At 38.6% G+C, this 19,138-nt stretch overlaps 2 protein-coding genes across 2 annotated transcripts; one reads left to right on the forward strand and one right to left on the reverse strand.

Moving 5' to 3' along the window:
• Window positions 1-3,327: 3,327 nt before the first annotated feature.
• Window positions 3,328-4,611, reverse strand: psmb11b (proteasome 20S subunit beta 11b; the record flags this gene model as incomplete). The annotated part of the gene is made up of 2 exons (XM_079478304.1): window positions 3,328-3,699; window positions 3,838-4,611. The coding sequence occupies 2 exons, from the start codon at window positions 4,609-4,611 to the stop codon at window positions 3,328-3,330; spliced, it is 1,146 nt and encodes a 381-aa protein (XP_079334430.1).
• A 1,024-nt stretch (window positions 4,612-5,635) lies between these two features.
• On the forward strand, window positions 5,636-18,942 carry LOC306906745 (protein sel-1 homolog 3). Its single transcript, XM_079478367.1, has 23 exons — window positions 5,636-5,856; window positions 6,799-7,315; window positions 7,619-7,745; window positions 8,291-8,412; window positions 8,716-8,831; window positions 8,953-9,017; window positions 9,482-9,605; window positions 9,872-10,001; window positions 10,939-11,076; window positions 11,183-11,394; window positions 11,751-11,930; window positions 12,260-12,382; window positions 12,666-12,806; window positions 12,996-13,058; window positions 13,141-13,317; window positions 13,482-13,609; window positions 13,718-13,801; window positions 13,894-13,975; window positions 14,062-14,137; window positions 14,437-14,531; window positions 15,998-16,122; window positions 16,377-16,558; window positions 16,677-18,942. The coding sequence occupies exons 1-23, from the start codon at window positions 5,812-5,814 to the stop codon at window positions 16,907-16,909; spliced, it is 3,285 nt and encodes a 1,094-aa protein (XP_079334493.1). The 5' UTR covers window positions 5,636-5,811; the 3' UTR covers window positions 16,910-18,942.
• The last annotated feature ends 196 nt before the right edge of the window (window positions 18,943-19,138 follow it).

Below are 19,138 nucleotides of genomic sequence, written 5' to 3' on the forward strand. Positions count from 1 at the left end.
TCCTCTTTAATAAAAATTTTTGTTTACTTGTGAACTCACGCCTCCTGCCTTTCTTGAGCAAACAGACTTGTGTCCCGTTTAATAGTTTTCCCCGGTAATTCGGGGTGGCATAGTCACTGTTGGTCGAGCCACGTTTTGCTACACAAAAGAATCTTTCTTGAACACCAGTAGACCACAACCATTAGTGTGCAGTACTGAAGCATGTCAGGTCTACTTTCTTTTGTTCCTTTTCGTCACTCCGTGCATCACTGTAGCTGTCTACCTTTTGAGTGAAACTCTGAACAGGACTGTTTAAAGTTGAAGGTGATCAAGAGCTCACTCCAAATGAGCTCCAGAGAGCACATGTTCCTGCTGTCACTCCATTGGTTTGTCATTACGAAAAATATGAATCCCACATGGCCAGTGGATGCTCAAGATGTGGCTGAAGACGTACAGCATGTTAGGCCATCGTAGAGGTCATCCATGTTCACATTGGTGTTGAGCTTACTAGTTATTATCTTTGTGTCGCTGAAGGAAGGCATGCCGTGTTGCAGAGAGAGAGGTTGCAGGAAGAACAGTCAGTTGTCCACTGAAAAGTCAAACCATTTCTGCTGTTTTGAGAAATGCTGTAAAATCTGCCTTTGCCCTGTCGGCTTCATATGGAAGATGAATCTGCAGCTTCACTTTAAGTTAAGTATAGCCATAAGATTGGTAATCTCTTCTCTGTGTGAGTTTTTGCTTGATTGTCGACATAATGGAATATCTGTTAACACAGGAGCCTGATTCAATTTTCATCTTGATAACTTTCTCAAAGAGGGAGAGGATTTTATTGGAGAACAGGAGAGAAACTTCCACAATATCCTGATCTTACTTAGTTGATTGAGTTGGGTGAAATACTTCATATACTCCAAAAAGCTGTGCAGCGATTTGCCTTGAAATTTTAACATTTCATTAATTACAAAATCAAGCCGTCAATGGATGCTTTGTTTGGTAAAATACAACTGAGCTACAGTATGAAAAAGTTCAAATGAGAAACGTTACGTGATAAAATAAATACAAATCCGTAGCCTTACAATGTCTGTGTCATCACTTTCAGAAAATGAATAAGCTGTCCTACATTTACTGGCTAGCAGTTGAAATGCCGACCATCGGTTTAATTCTCGCTCTTTATTAAAACATGTAATGAAGCGAGCAAGCGTAACTGACACATCACATCAAATGACTAAACAAAAAGCACATGTCATTTGTAAATATTCACAAAACCCTGACAAACAAATCAACTTCTAATACATGTAAGTGTAAATCCTGACAACATTATTGACTAGACTGTTGAAACTACAAAAGGTTTACAAAAGAACAACTTAAGATGTTCTTCAAATTCACATGGTGAGGTTACAAACTTGTGTAATCAGGAATTTTTGTTTGTCCGAAGTTATGAGCAAAGCTTTTGATATATATGAGAGATCCACATCGCATGCATGTTGTGTATTTGAGGCTATAGTATTAGGATTAAATTGTATCTATTTAACGGGTCAACATGATAAACTGGGCTAAAAACGAGGGAGTATCTTCAAATCGTTTCAATCGTGTCAAGTCTGTCTTGGGATGTTTTTCAACATTTAAATCCCCAACAGTGTTTCGCTTTACATTTTTCTGTGTCCTTTCCTATTTGTTTTTGTTACAATTAAGAGTAACCTATAAATGTCTTTTACAATGTACCTTGCTTGCTGCGTGTCTGTTATATCTACAAAACTCAAGATACAACAAAATAATGGTGATTTAAAAACATAGGAGACACAGAACAAAAAATAACTGCAGTTATCTGACTCTAGGAATAAATGTTAAGCTATAAATATGACACCTATTATACGTGTAGCAGGGTGAATCACGTGTGCCTGTGTGGCCATGTGATTTCACTCATTTTATTATTTCGGATGTAAACCTCTAAAGGCCGGTCCCTTTTTGCCACGTCGCTATTCGCTGGTTTTTGTCAAGGACCAAGGTTAGTCATGGCTCATAACGAATGCAAGTGATAAATCCATTTTAATATGATCTTTAAGAAATTCAAGTTTATTTCTGTTAGTTACCAGCAAGACATCCATGTGGCTCTAGCTCATAATAAAAACAAATGTCATGTATGATAAGAGTATTACCTGAGCATAAACAAAACCAGACACAAAATAGTGATGCAGGTGCGAATGGTAACCAGAAAGGAACAAGCATTTAGATCACACACAACTCTACCTCTCCGCACCTGGATCTTTCTGGACATCTTTAAAGAGTACAGGGTTCTTCAACCATCATGTAGTGAACCGTCATTCAGCCGTCTATTCACTTTTCTTATTTGAGTGACAATGTTTACATACTGTACTAGGTGGAAGAAAACTTGATTAATGCTTTTTTAACATAATTGTTTTACATTTTTGTCTCTTTCAAACGAAACTCACAATTACAATTGGTACACCTACAGGATAAACCCAAGTTACTATTAGTTAACATTGTATTTATTTGTTGTGCTGATTTATGTTACAGTGTACAATTCATCTTCAGAGAGTTGTTCCACATAAAAAACTAAATTCTGTATGCTTCCAGTAGAGGCCAATGTGGTTCAATCTTCAGAGCACTGGGCTGTTGGCGTGAATGTAATGAAGTGACAAGTTACATCGACAACGTTGATATCAAACAGGTAGACAAACTATTATATTAAGTAAATATGGATAAGACATCTACAGCAAAGTACAAATCAATTTAATAACTTAAATTAACATTAACCAGAAATATATAGCATGAGCATAACATTTCATACACAAGGGCAATTCATGGTGCTTTACATAAAATGATTGACAAAGAGAATTAAGAAGTATCTTTAATATGCAAATGATTAAAGATCACAAATAAAACTTTTTGATTTTAAGAAACAATAAAACCGGAATAAAATTTATAACAACACGTGAGTGTATATACTGTATATAAGAATATGAAGAACAAAAGAAAAATAAATTAGGAATAGAAATTCAGCACAGTGCTCAGCTTGTAAATGCACATCTGAACAAGTGTGTTTTTAATCTGGATTGAATTGGTTCCCATGTAAATTGGACAGTTGGCTGCTTTCCTTCAATATCCAATCCAACTACTTGTATTTGTGTGTTTTAACATTTTAGTTGGTTAAGTCAGATAAACATTCCCACACGTAAATAATTCACATACATGCACGCAGATTCAGGCTTTACGTTTAGGACATTTGATGTCTGCAAAAGAAGTTTTATACATTAAAAAAAACTCGCAAAAGGTGACAAAAATGTATTTGTTATAGTACCCAAAAAAGTATAACCTTTTCAAAACCAAAATTCATTTAACCATCACAGTCTCATCTGTCTTCCTCTCTTCTACCCTCTTTCTCTCCCTCTCTTTCTCTCTGTAATATTCCTCTTTCAGATCTTCCCTCGGTCTGCGCCTCCATCCGTTGGCCGTGACATGATAGAGATCAACGTTATTGCCTGAGTACGCATCCATGTGTGTGGCACGGTACACAGCCTCTCTAGCGACTAAAGTTGCCTCTTCTACACTCATACCCCAGTAAACACTGCTGTCGAGGATCGAGTAAGCGTATGGTGATCCAGATCCCACAGAGAACAGCTCCCCCTGCAAACGCAGCCCATCACTGCACACATAAACAACACGTGGGCCAGACACTCTCGAAAGGACTACACTTGAGGTGCTCTCTGGTTTGGTGACGGGTTGAGTTTTAGTTTCAGCCCTTGAAGCAACTGACAGACCATTTTTATCATCATCACCTGTGATTGGTTGAGTTGCTGCTTCAGAGCTTCGTTCTGATTGACTTCTTGAATTGCTAGCTACTCTTTGAGTATTTGTGTTTCTCTTCACAGTAGGCTGAGAATTAGCATGTCTCTCTGTGACTGTGACCTCATCTTCACCCATTTCTCCATCCCCATCCCATCCACACAGGGTAGCAGCCACGCACAGCTCTGTGCCTTTAAACGGGTGCAACATGTGGGACAGCAATTTGGCAGCGCCCCCTGTTGACAGCCTCCTGCGATGTCGTAGCTGGTAAAGCCTGAGCTCTCGTGCCAGGATGCGCTTCCAGAGGGCGCAGTCGGCCGAGGTCCCGGAAGTGGTACCCACCAGGTGGGAATGAATGGGTAGGACCTTTGGAGCAGAAGGGCAAGCCACCAGACCTTTACAGCTGGAGCGGGTGTCGGCTGCTGCGATTACACCTCCCTGGAACGCAAAACCCAGAGTGGTAGTGCCGTGAGAGAGAGTGAACGGCAAAGGAACGGCCGGAGAGAAGGAGCAGGGTGCAGGTGTAGGAAGAGAGACGGATGGTAATGAGGGGCGCAGATGGTCAACAGTCAGTAGATTCGTGGACGATGAACTGAGGCTGGATTTGCCAAATCTTAACGGACTCTCTGTGAGGTACTGGGCTACCGGCATGTAAAACTGTAGGGGACTCACACCGCACCCCCTAGGCAGCCATGAGGAACAATCCTCTCCATGAATCCCTCCTCCGTAGAGATGAGAGGTATTTTCGGGCATAAAGGAGTGTGAGAGTGGAGCTGTCCATTGAGGAAACAGAGGGGGTTCCTGCAAGCCGCATACATCTTGTAAAGCCATAGATTATTGTGGAGATATGCAGTAAATTATAACTCTTTCAATAATTGTACATTGTATCGTAAACTTTAAAAACATGTCCTACAAAATCTCAAGCCTCCAGACTTTTTACTCTAAAGGCATACATTTTGGGTCTTGTCCATTTGGCATTCATACTGTAATGATACAGCAAGTCATTTTAATCCGTGTTTGTCGATACACAGTGTGAAGTCCAACTTTTAATGGCCTTTTCTTATTTATCTCCCGAGAGGCCACAGAACCAAACGTTTGAATAAAGGTCTTCAGTCAGGTTTTCCTTGGAACACTGCACTGTGTTTCTCCTCTTCTGTGTGAGCACGATTTCTTTTTTCGAAAAGAATGAAAATCCAAACAGGTACAAACTAAAACGTCCAGTTCTCTTGTTGTCTGCCTCAGTCAGGAATCTGCCATAAGAGACATTAGCTCAGTAAAGCAGTCAATGTTTTCTGAAGTTGGAGTGACACTCTTTTATCAGCACTACTCAGTGATTCACCCAACCAACGACGCATAAAAAATGCCAAACTAAGTCTTTTAACCTAAGCGTATCACTCTTACCTTTCATTTTCAATCATATTGTGCATGCAGTTGTGTCTTGTTACAAATATTGTATACCTCCTGGTCGAAAAAAAATCTAATGGTTTCTAGCAATAATTTTTACTAAATGACTTTATTGGGGCCGTTTGTTTTCATGGGTTGCATTGGATAGCTACACATAACAATAGAGCCGAACACATTAGCCTGAGAAACCCACAGAGATAATTTTAGTCTTCTTTAAAACCAATATGAATGTCCTTGTATCTGTTCAAAATATTAGAATACATGTTTTTTTAGCAGGGATGGTCTTTAAGCTTAAGCCAACCAAAGCCATTTCACTGGTCTTTCTGCTTTCTGCTGGTTTTAGAGGTTTTTACAGTACAAGCTGGCTGACCAGTTTAAACAATATCATCCTAACTATAGTTACACCATGATTCACTTTGGGAGGGTTGTGCTGCTACCTGGTATGAGTAATGAGACACAGCGTAAAAGCGCAGTGACACTGCCGCACACCTGTCGCGCTCACACACGGAAGAGCGCAAACTCGAGTCAAAACAAGCCGTAACGCAACGCGAGTTATTCAATCTTTTGCGTGATGCTCATGTTGCTTTTGATTCGCGTTTATTCGAGTTCCTGTAATCCGATGATAAAATGAAAGTTGCGTGGAGTTTAATGTGCGCTGTCACACTCGCATCGGTAAGAGAGTTTTATTTTCACTTTGACGCGGTCCACGTACGGCACCTTTCATTTAGCTCTTTAATCGTATTTATGTCATATCGCCGTATTTGTGGTCTATTAGTCTATTAGTCGCTGTCGTCTATGTTTGTGTAAGAGTCATTATTTGCCTGAAGTGAAAGTAGGTTTCATCATAGTGTCACAGTTTTGTACCATAAACGTACCATTAAACCGAATTCATGTCAATGCAGATGATGTCGGTGCTTTCATTTGTACACTTGTTGTTTTTCAGAAAACATATCTAAGCAGTAAAGATTTGAAATGATAAAATATAGACTACATGGTATTAAGATATATCCCTGATTTAAAAAAAGAATGGATTTAATGCAAAGTGACATTCATTGCAATACCACAATGATTTGGATATTATTCCAGTAGGATTTAATGTTGGTTCCCATCGGTCAGATAACAACCAAATACAAGTAGAGACCCTCGGAGACCATTATGGTCCCCCCCAAAAATTTTTGAATTGCCATGGTAACCTAACATCCAGTAGAATGATGGTTTTAGTGATGGATTTGAAAGAGATCACCATGATATGCAGACTTTACACTCTATACTATACTGTAGGCTACTACTGCTACTATACTATACTGTGTAAAAACGATATAAAATGCTGAAAAAATTGCATGCCTTTACATCTGCAGCCAATTTCAGCCACTATACGTTTGATATATTTAAATATTATACATTTGAATATTAAACCAATTTTCAAATACCATAAATGAGTAAAACCGTGTTTTCAGACACGTACCATTTTAGTGTTGTGTTACATTTTTGTATTTTAAATGATTAAATTGAGTCATTTTACATTTGTGATATTTACATTAGCTCAACGGAACAACCAGCTCAACAAACATCTTGAGATTTTGTTAATTGTATATTATCTCTGTCGCTCTGAAGGTTTGGAGTGAGGTACACGTGGCTGATAGATCACATCATGAAAACTTTGTGCAGTTCGGACATGTTCCTGACAGTGTGATGGACAGATGTACTGTACAAGTGCAGTATAAGTGCTCTGCCGCCTGTAAAATCGGGGTCGAAATTGTTCTTTCCACACCAACAAGGACCGAAGTGATTGTCTACAGAAGGACGTGGACTAACCGTAAGCGCCTTGGACAACCCAGATCCAGAAAGGTTCTTCTGGTGTTCCCTCCTGCTGTTGTGTACCAGAGAGACTTTTTCATGAGGCGAAGACTGGAGGCACATGATGTGATGCTGAGGTCCTGGTTGGTTCATCTGGGTAAAAATGACATTGGTGAGGGATATTACCAGTCTCTGGTGAGGACTTTGACATTTTTGAGGACGCTACCAGCCTTTGAACGTCCAGCACGTCCGCATACGCGATCCATCTCATGGGGGGCCCGGCTGATGTGGCAGATCAGCAAAGATGCTGTCGAAAAATGTCCACATGAATCAGGTAGAAATCTAACTGATAACTGACAGGTTTTGATTTAATAGTTCAACCAAAATAAAAAGACACGTCATTCCGAACCCTTATGCCTTTTTAGTGGAACTCAATGAAGTGGATGAAGTAGGGAACTATTTCGAGAACAAACCTAAAAATATGTATATAATCAAGTAATAATGTAATACTGCAATTAGCTTTTTTTATTTAAAAAATATATTATTAAAACTATAATAACACATCTATTATAAATATATCCAGTTTTAATATATGAGCTATCCTGTTTGTTTTATTTGTTAATTTGTGTTGTTTTAGATACTGTGGATATTCTGACTTTTCCATTTGCAAGTACTGGTGAAAGTCATGGCATCATACACACGTTCTCACCCTTCAAGAACAGAGATCTGGAGATGAGACGCATCCTCACTCTCAAACAACCCAGGTCAAACTCACTCTCAAGTCCATAACATTAAATATGAATTGTACATTAGCTTTAAGGTCCAGTGTTTGCTTTTTGGGAGGATCTTTTTACAGAAAGATGTGTATAAAGAAGACCTTACATAATGAAGCTGTATGTTTTTTTTTATCTTAGAATGAGCTATTTCTATACACACATGCGTGGAATACAACATGTTGTTTGTGTTTGTACAGTATAGCCCCTTAACAGACATACTGCGCATTTCATAAATACATCTCCTTCGACAAAGAAGAGAAAACACAATGACATCCTAATCTTCTCTCAGCCTAGTGCTCCGGAAGAAACAGGGAGGGGTGGAGTGAGCCAGTTGCTGCAATTTGCAACCTCACCACTAGATGCCGCTAAATGTCATACACTGGACCTTTAAATAACAACTTTACATTTTAGTAATACATTTTTACTAATAAATAAGCTGTTTTAAACTAATAATAATTTTAAACAGTTATATTGTATTTCATTATCCAAAATAAATAAGCGTGATGGTCATAAGCATGCATTCATGACTGCAGTGTGACTCTGTCGGTGTGGCTGTACCTGCTGAGCTGGTGTAGTCAGTCCCTGTGCGGCATTGTCAAGCATGTTAATAAGCAAAGAAAATATGGAACCCCACTTGTCATGCTGTCTAACAAAGGTAAGCCAGCCGGATCACATTCCTGTGTGTGAAGTCATTGCAGGAGTCAAAAAGCACACCATTTTAAGCTTTCACGTTACATTGATGTCAATGCCAGCTTATTATTGTACAAAGTAAATGTTGAAATGTTCATATTTATAAGAAGGAAAGTCTTGTAATAAAACCATTTTAATATGATCTTTAAGAACTTCAAGTTTATTTCATTTAAAGTTGCCTGTGAGACATCCATGTGGCTCTAGCTCATATTAAAAACCAAACCTCGTGTATGATGACAGTATTGTGTCTGGTTATCTTAATGTTCAGGGAATATAGTGATGCAGGTGCGAATGGTGACCGGAAAGGAACAAGCATTTACAGCACACACAACTCTACCTCTCCGCACCTGGATCTGTCTGGACATCTTCTTTCAAGAGTCAGAGGTACCTCAACCATCATAGCCATGGGTCAAATTCAGTTTTTATATTTGGTTATGCGATTATATTATGCCTGACGTAAGCATGACGTAATTAATAATTGTTTTACATTTTTGTCTCTTTTCAGACAAAACTCATATTTTCAAACTTTACACCTGCAGGAAAAACACAGATGGCCACTCATATATACGAGTAAGACATCTTCATGAGAAATATTTCATGTGCAGCAGTGTTGGGTGTTACTAGTTACTGAGAAATGGGTTACTGTACTTTAATTACTTTGAAAAGTAAACTCAGGGGACTCTTATTTTTTCTGTAATTTAATTACAGTTGCTTCTGACGTAATTTATCTTAATACAGTGTATTATATACAATAGCGGAAACAACATCAAAATTAAAAGTCTAAGTAGTTATTTAGTAATTAAGTAGTAGTAATAAAAGAAAGTAATTCATATATTGTTTGGAGACAGTAATTTTTACAGTTTTCTACACTATTGAATATGTCATTATTAACCATCGTAATTCATCACTATTTCAGAGTAACTTACCCAAAACTGATGTACAGTGAAAACCTTACTATATTTATTAATACTTCGTTTTCATTGTAGAATTAGATCTAAATAAGTGGGTGCTGTAACTTTATGCTTTTTTCATAGTTTTCCTGAGCCAATTCAATATGACGACACATCAGGATATTTTGTGTTTGGTGGATGCCTCTACATGCCAGGGATTCATGGCTATTTCGGACCCATAAGATATTATCGTTTAGGCGCAGAAACGGTGAGGCTGGAAATGCAGGTTATTAGTTGACTCAACATGTTTTTAGAAAGATAAACATCTTTCTAAAGATGTGGAAATTTAATCAAAGTTGAATGAGTTTCCCTCATACTTCTGTAATTTAACCTTAACGTTTTTAAATATTAAAATGTTGCACATCAAATTTTGCGGTGTATTTTGTCTAATAGTATGTAATGTGAATATTACTCAGCATACATCAGCAGCTATTCTTGTTATCTATGTAATACGTTTGAATTCTTCTGTTCAAGGTGAAAAAAAACCTGACCCCAGTTAAGACATTGCAGGAGCTGGACAGACTCCACAGATACTGTGATGAAATGAGTAATGTGACGAAACTTTATCTGAAGGCGTTGAGAGAGAACAGCAACAACTCCACAGGTGAGCACTTACACACTATTAAAGATATACTGTACTGCGTATTTTACAATACACTTTGATCTGGATTATGATTTTGGGCCAGGGACCCCTGAAAGGAGTCCAGCCCTTATAAAAGTTATTTTGGTTTTTGCTTATAATTTGTACACTTGGAAACCATGTTATTGTAAAGAAGTCAATGAATTGCCACTGTATTTGATCAATTTCACAATCTTGTCAGGTGGCCCTTTTATGTAAAAAGGCTCTGCAGCACAATTTAGATAACAAATAATTTCATGGACCCGCTGGCTGAGAAGACTAAAGTTCTGGTTAGATTTCGTTGAGTAACACCGCCAACATCGCATGTGAGCTGCGCCATGCAACGCAACGAAAGCCAATAGAACCCATCACAACTAGATATCTTGTCCACACACTGGATGCCTTGTTCTTAAAGGGTTTGTCCGCACAGTCCCGCTCACGTACAGTGTATTTTGTTTATTTTTAATCTAGTTCTATTTACGTATTTGGCAGTAACATTGCACGATACTATACATTTGCATTTGAATATGTTACCCATAAGCTTGGCATTGCTATATGTGTGTTCTTTACAGCTGCTTTGCATAATGCAAATTGTCTGAGTCGCTATATAAATACAATTAAATTGATCTAAATGAGAGATTACATCTGAGCAGCAGCAGCAGACTCAAGAAAGCATCTGTAGTTGCTCTCTACATTCCATCTCTTCTCAAATCGTGTGATACAGTAGCTTTGTGTGTTCAAAATCTATTCATCCATCATAGCTCTTCGATCTCATTGGAGGTCTTATTTGTTTACCACGATATCAAATGGGGTGATGTGCCTGAATCTTCCACTTTTTTTACGTGAATGGCAAAATACAGAGTCGGAAATCAAACGATCGACTGAACTGTTCTTTGAAAGAATTTGTATTTTTGTTGATCAGGGGTTTGTGAGTCTTATTATGTGGATGTGAAGAAGTGGTTTGGTCGTACGGAATGCACACAGACTTGGTCTTGGGACCAGCAGACAAGATTCAACAGCACCCTGAGGCTTCTAACGGACAACCAGGGAATCTTAACAGGTGCCCACTGCTCTTGCGGTGTCGCTTTTGAAAGTCTTAAAAAATGAAGATGCCTGTGGTCCTTCATGGTAAGAGTAACCCAGTGTGTCTATTTGTCCCACCACAGATCCACAGAACACCAATAAACATGTGAAGGCTCTGAGCTGGGTGATTTTCCAGGATATGTTGAAGATAATATCTAAAGCAGAAGACCAAGAGCTCATGTCTGGAGTCATAGAGTTACTGGAGATGACATCCTGCTGGGGTCACCACCACTCCTCTCTTCTGCTAGCCACCATACATCTGGCCGGCCTGGGCGTCCCTGTGGACCTGGAGCAGGTATGAACAACAAACATGTGAACACCGCAATGGAGCTTAAAGTTAACATGAATTGAAAGTTATTTTGGTTTTGTCCTTTAATCAATACCCAGCTGGAATGTTACACACATTTTACAATATATCAAAAAGTTATCTATATACAGTACCTAAAGTATCTATCTACATGAAACAGAACAATGTTTTTTATTGCGGTTTTTTAAAAGGGTTGGTGCTCTAAAACAAATCAGTTTAACAACTAAACACCCAGAAACTCTACAACTGAAACATCTCACATACAGACGCCATACACACGCGCTAAGGAACTACAGCATTGTGTTAAAGTTTGAAGTAAATCTGTTGGTTTCTTTCTTTCTCAGGGTCATGTTTATAGTCTGATAGGTGGGGTCTCTGATGACCGCCTCTCTCTAATGCATCTGGGATACAAGCACATGCAGGGTCTCGATGGATTCCCTAAAGACCAAAATACAGCCAACGGCTACTATGCCAACATAGGCAGACAGACCAGCGTTGACCTTGATCAATTACAAGACTCACGGGTGAGTGAGTGAGTTCACATCCATACGCAGACAATCACAATCTATTCATTTATACAATCTTTTAAATCTGTTTTTGTATTTTCTTAAATAATGTCAATATTAGAAAATGATTGAACAAGAATTACTTATTTATTCATTTATATAAACATGCATGTCATCACACAAAACACATTTTTATGATAAGCATGCTTTCAATTTCTGAATCGAAACATTTAAGTTAAGTTGGGTTTATGTTGTTGGAGTAAAATGCAGAGAGAATGAACGTGGTTACAGGAAAATCCGGTTTGATATGACATAACGTTTTGTCTGGATGTGTGTTTTCTCTGTAGCAAACAATCACAGAACACGTTCACTTAAACAGCGCCGAGGAGCTCCAGACTCAAACAGGTGAATCGGGTGATGTTGTGCAGTTTTTGAAATACCAGGCTGAGAGAGGAGATCTAGAATCACAGGTATTTATTACTTTCACCTTTATTTGCATCATCTTTCAGATCTTGTGTATGCTGGGGAGCCGTGGCTTGTTTTCAGGGTGGGGTTTTGTGGTTTCATTCTGTCAGAACTGAGAATTTAATAGTATAGTTCACCTACAAACTTCTATCATCATTTATCCCTCTACTTTATTTTCAAAACCTGTATGACTTTCATTCTTCTGCAGAGAACAAAGGATTTTGTAGAGCAACGATAACCAAAGAACCTTGACCACCATTGACATCTATTATGTGGGCTGTGTTGTAGAAATCTCTGGGCAAGATTCTTCTGTGGGGCAGTAACGGGGTGGAAAAGGACATCCGAGCAGCGGTGATGTGGTACGCCAGGAGCGCCCTGCAGATGACTGATCCCACGGCCATGTACGACTATGCCATTCTCCTTCTGAAGGTAATCAGAATCGGCATGGAAATCTGCAGAACGATAGTTTTTCTGCATTTGCATAACACGACTTCAAACCTGCTTTGTATAAAGAAAAGCAGCTGGTATGAGATTAGGAAAATATATTTTAAATTGTGCATCCCTGGATTTTCAACATATCTTCACGTACTAACAATGTTTTGGTTTGTGCTGTTACAGGGAACTGGGCTTCAGAAGAACCAAACGCTTGGCCTTGAGCTCTTGGAGAAAGCTGCAGACATGGTGAGCTCGTACGTGAGCATGTACGTCTGCGTGTGTACAGAGATGTGAAATTATTAGTAGTGAGTGTGTCTCGTTCTCTCAGGGTTCTGTGGAAGCTCTGAACGGACTCGGGTGGTACTACAGCACAATAAAAAAGGACACAATACGTGCGATACGGTATTTTGAGCAGGCGGCTCAGAATGGCAGTCGTGATGGGCTCTTCAATGTGGGCATCTACCATCTGAACGGTGAAAACCCTGATAACCCACACAAGAATGAGGTCAGCGAACGAAACGAAAATGTTTTATTCACCCTAATGGTGTTTCAAACACTTCTATTATTTAATTACAACGATGGTGTAAATAGAAATAAATAGCAATTTAAGTAATTTAACCAACAATGATGACAAAACAAATGTTTTATCGAGCGCAATGTTTTTTTCAGACAGCAGCATTCCAGTATTTTCTGCGTGCGGCTCAGATGGGTCACGTGGAAGGAGCTGTGGAGTCTGCACTGTTTCTCTCCACTGGAACCACACGAGGAGTGAACAGAGATGAGGAGACAGCCGTTCTGTATGTACTCATTTTATTTGACATTTACACTTAATTCTCAGTTTCTTTACCTAATAGATGGTTTTGTGTTTCTCGTGTTGTATTCGTGACTTCCTTCCGTTTGTTTAGGCTACTGAAGCAAGTCAGTGAGTTAAATGGACACTTGGGCATCATGGTTAAAGAAGCTCTCCAAACGTATCAAAGAGGATCATGGTGAGGAAAACAACAACAGTCATTTTTGACTGGTTTTCTAGGCTTTTATTTCTTTTAAAACTATTCCTGTGCCTCTGTGTCGTCGGTCAAAGGGATGAAGCGTTGGTGAAATATGCCATGTTAGCTGAAACAGGTCTCGGCGTGGCACAGCACAATGCCGCTCATCTGTGTGAGGTGAGTGTTTCTCATGTCAGCCCGACAGTTTCAGACAGTTACATTTTGTGTTCATGTTTTACATCATGTTCATACTTTTTGTACAGGTTTTAAATCACAGTTCGGCCTGTCAGTGGAGATATCACAATGCCTCAACATACAATCACATCCCTAAGGAATCTGGTGAGACTTATAAATACTTCACTAACTATGTAGCATTCATCCATTCAATTCTGTTTGTCTTTCTTTTATATTTATTTTTTTATTTTTTAATTGGAAACATCATTATAAAAAAACTAGAATATAGGTCAATAATCAAATGTAAGTACATTTGTGAAGTTCACCATGTTAACTCATTTTATGAGTACCTTTCTTCGAATACACATTATAAAGAATAATAACGCTCGCTGACATTTTCATGCTAATAACCTATTGTGTCATTTAAAAATAGAAATATAAAGTAGCTATGTTTCTCCACACAGGTTTGTTGAGGATGGGAGATTATTACATTGATATGGCAGATATAATGAAGGCCATGAACATGTATGGTGTGGCAGCGGTGCACGGCAGTACTCAGGTACATACACCTCACTAAAGGGGTGGCACATGGGATGGGAAGCACAGAACTTGTTCCTTACAAATAGAACATCTCAAAAGCTGCCTAAAAAGTCCCCGTGAAGCGAAATTTAAGCTCTTTGCATCGGTATTCTGGTAAATTTCGGAGTGAAACGGAATACCGAATGAGAAAAATAGTAGGTGTGGTTTATGTTTTATGTTTGATCGGCTGTATAGACGGTTTCACCGGACACAAGGGTGACCACCACCCAACAAACCAAATGTTAGACAGGTTATCCGTTTGTGTGAGACAATGTGGGACACCACTGAAAGGTAAAACTGGAATATGATAACGGTACTAAACATTTTTATATATTTGTTTCTACCTTTTAGCTCGCAAAAGCAAACTGCTATTTACTCCATTCCAACTTCAACATAATGAAGACACATTAAAATTGTGTATAACATAAACATTGTAATGGCGATTTCAATTTAAGGTTACATTGTGAGCACAGATCAGACTCAAAAAGCGAAAACTAAAAGAATAAAAGCAAACAAATTAAATAGTTTATGTTTAAAAAAAAAAATTTATTGTTAAATAATGCATTTCAGTTTCAAATCATTTTCTTTTTAATACGCTAACCACAACCTATAGGCTAAATACAATTTCAAGGCCACACAGTTTACGATGTTTTAGTGACTTTTTATTCGGCAAGTTGACATGGGAGGATTGCCACCCGATCTACTGACAGATGTCACAGCCTCTTGAAGACTGAAACCGTCTTCTCATACATTGGATAAAAGTCAGGCTTTAAAAGAATTGTTGCGTTTGTGTGAGCTTGTTGAGCACTGGTGTGCACTGGGCTGCTGCTTTTGACACAGCGCTGTTAAATAATGAAATAAACAATGGCACAAACAAGAGTCTTGTGTGCTGTTCGGGTTGAAGAACCTGTTTCTTTAAGTGACAACTGAAAACCTACAGACATTTTCTCAATATGTGACGTGCGGTACAAGGGGTGAATATGTTGTGCGGTACAACGCAAAGTGCGACGGGTGGTCACCCTATAGGACACACGTATCTGACCCAAGGTTAACTTAAGATCAATATTCCATATAAAAATAGGAATTGTTAAGTTTTTATTCACTGGGACGAAGTTAAATTGTCTTTGGTCATTTGTACAAAAAATATATTAAACTGACTTCACAAAAATCTTGTTGTTTTTCGCAAAGGTTATAAAAGGAAGTTACACAAAATATAGCTAGAGTTTTTCAAACAGTTTGATATCATTGAAGTTCAAATGTTATTAAGACAAAAAAGGCTTCATAGGTTAGTATGACATAAACTAGACAAAAATATAGATCGCAAGAAATACAAATTCTGCTATTATAAAATCTGTCTTTATCTTAACAGAAACATGACACCTGTCGAGCAAGCTAATGTAATTTCATATGAACAGTAATTCACAAGGTAATTTCTGTTTGAATCAGGGTCTCTTTAATCTGGTCATGTTGATGGAAGAGGGCCATGACATTCCCAAGAACATTCTGGATCAAATGGAAATCTCTGCAGAAGACAGAAGCAACCACGCTCTGGTTCGGAAGCTCTTGTCCAGGTCTGTGTGTTTAGTATTGCGTCTTCTAGATCATTTGCTTGTTGCTTGGAAAAGAAACTGCAGCTCTGTGTTTGCTCTGAGTAATGCAAAACATCGTCAGTGAGTAATGCAAAGCAGTGTATGTGTACACGTGTACTGTATGCTTGTTTTACAGTGCGAAGTTGCTCTACCCCAGTGAAAAAAGCACTTACTGCATCATCTTTCAGCGGTCTGTGCTGTTCTGGTCTTTAACTTTGTGTTGGTTTCACATGTAGATGCCGGGAACTAGAAGAGCGGGACGATGCTGTGACTCCATGTTCTTTAGTCCTGTGGAGGGAGGAAGTGATGCGAGCGTGGAGAGACTTCACTCACAACCCCATTCAGCTTTCGCTGGCCTGTGGGACCATCGCCTTTCTCACAGTTTTTGTGTTTACCACACTGTTACAATGTCTTCTGGGTAAAAACAAACATTCATCTCATCAATCTGTGTTAATAATCATTTGTTTGTGTTTTCCATTTCATTAATACGTTCACTTATGATTTTTTGTTTACAATGTGTCATTTTCCCTTCACAGCGTGTTACTCTGCCGTGTCTCATTCAACCAATCAGTCATCAGAGAACCAGCGAGATCTCTCACGGGAGACAGGCGACGGTCGGCTGGATTCCAGCGCACAACAGCCGTACGGTGAACGGAGTCGGGCAGCGCACATCAGCCGCTCACTGCAGGAAACAGCAGATTTAATCGTCACGGCGACGGGAGTCTGTGTGTGTGTGTTCTTCACCATGTTCATTTCCCATCTGCTGTGAAAGGAGGAGAAATGTTATGTGTAAGACGGGACATTTCTTACACACTTCACAAGAAGGGGAAAAATATGAAAAAATGTATTTAAAGAGTCATGGTCTTTCCTAATGAGAACAGAGCCAAACCCATGGCCGTCAATCTGTAATCCATAATAATGTTCCAAACTTGATAAAAAGATTGACTTTTCATTATTGTTTAAGACGATTGAATAGACTTGAACCCTTGTATGGTGTTTATGTTTTTGTCATATTGCCGATGTTCACAGGTCTAGTGGACCCAAAGCACTATTTTAATAAGTGGTTCTCAAACTAGGGGCCGTGCCCCCTACACAGAGGAGCCCCAACATGGATCCAGTGGGGACCACAGTTTTTGTGTCACCTTATGAAACAGAAAATGTATAATTGTATATGTTTTTGTTTTAATTCAAATTTGAAGTCCATAAGTCTTTATTTGGGGAGGCCACAAAGTGATACACCCTGCACAAAGGGGGCCTAACAATAAAACAAATGTTTGATTTAGATCCATACACTCATAGCAAAATAATTTACAGATGTTTATATTAGACACTTCATGTGGACAAAACTGGTCCCACAGACCTAAACACCACACAACGGTTAAACAGTTTTTATGGGCCATTCTACACAATTGGTACAAAATGACAGTTGGAAACATCTTGCGAATTTTTTTTTAATAGTAACCTAGATCAAAGATGATAAACAGCGCATGGTTATCAAGCACAGTTCTGAACAGGTGTACCCCAGGGCCCTATCTGGCTAACTAAGAGCCAGCATCTCAGTCAAATAAAAAAGGGCGAGGACATTAAGAGCTTTAAAAACAAATAGTACCATTTTAAAATCAAGAGTGAATTGGGGTAGATTTAGTGATATTATCACTAGAGGGATTGTTGTAGACCCCTTTGCAAAATGCACACACTGGCCCAGAAGCGCTTCTGTTTTTCTTCTAGCATTTTATCTTGCATATATAATGAAATCTTAAAGATACTTGTTTTGAAACATTTTAAAATAGGTTATAATTATTATGTTGGTTGTTTTTTGTTTAAATGTTTGTGTAGTGTTAAAAAATCTGAAACAGGAAGGTCGTCTGGACCAGTGTTGTTTCCATGTCTGCTGCACAACATAGTATGGCTTAGTGGATGTCAATAACAAATAATGAATAGCTTCACCAGTCACAATTTCTATCATTTTTATTGAAATAATCAAACACCGAGAAATGATTTGCAGCTGTTTTTGCTTATTCCACTTATTTTAAGTAACCTTGAGGCTCTTGTGGAGGTTTGTTGAAGTCCCTGGTGGAGAAACGCTTTGGTTTCAATCGGGTCTCTGCTGTATCATTCATGACACAAGAGGGCACCACAGTTCTGCAACACATGCCCTCAGCCAATGATAAACACAAGACAGATGTCCTTAGAAACACATTTTATTATTTGGAACTTACTGAACTTCTGCAGGTATTATGGAATCACACAAGGAACCTCGTATGTGTTAGTAACGTGATGTAAACCATCTATCAGACCAATATTAATGCTTACTCGACAAACCCAGTGAAACCTCAGACCTCCTTTCCACTATTGATATTCTTGACGTGTCCTCTTGATGCACAAAGTCCTATTAAGATCACCTGAATTTAGACCAGAAAGTCATGTTTCATTATTCCTAATACATGTGCATGTTTTAATTCTGGAAGGTGCACGATTACAATTGACATATTTTTGCATTTTACAAAATGAATGCGTAACAAAATCTGACATTGGGATTATATTGTTGCAATTAGGACTGCTTGAGATGCCAAATATACATTTTATTTTTGTTTGCCATTCTAACTGAAGAACGACCCAATACAGCTCACAAATAGTTCTTTAGTAAAATCTATGTTTTTATTTAATATTTTAAATCTTCTTTGTGTATCAGCTTACAATACAGCTTTAGCCCACTGGGGGGCCGTGAAGTCCTGAAGTTTAGTAATGAAGTTAAAGGCGTATCTACATGCTTTGCTGTAACCAAATAAATACTAAAGTATCAAATACAAGAAACTTTTCATTATTAGTGGTGGCAGTCATGTTACATTATTTCGACACATGAAGGTTTTTCTGGCTTCATGAATGTAGAAGAAACGTTAAAGTGCAAGAGACAACAGCTTTCAAGATGGAGCAGCCAATATGACATCTGGTGTGTATTCACTTACCCTGATAATCATATGATAATGTGTTCTGACAG

Source organism: Barbatula barbatula, assembly GCF_947034865.1.
Source record: "Barbatula barbatula genome assembly, chromosome: 17".
Classification (NCBI taxonomy): domain Eukaryota; kingdom Metazoa; phylum Chordata; class Actinopteri; order Cypriniformes; family Nemacheilidae; genus Barbatula; species Barbatula barbatula.

Bases quoted from the DNA above. Each gene is read 5' to 3' on its own strand.
- LOC306906745 (XM_079478367.1), top strand. From the start codon at position 5,812: ATGAAAGTTGCGTGGAGTTTAATGTGCGCTGTCACACTCGCATCG. The intron at 5,857-6,798 runs GTAAGAGAGTTT...GTCGCTCTGAAG, and splicing joins GCGCTGTCACACTCGCATCG to GTTTGGAGTGAGGTACACGT. The intron at 10,002-10,938 runs GTGAGCACTTAC...TTTGTTGATCAG, and splicing joins GAACAGCAACAACTCCACAG to GGGTTTGTGAGTCTTATTAT.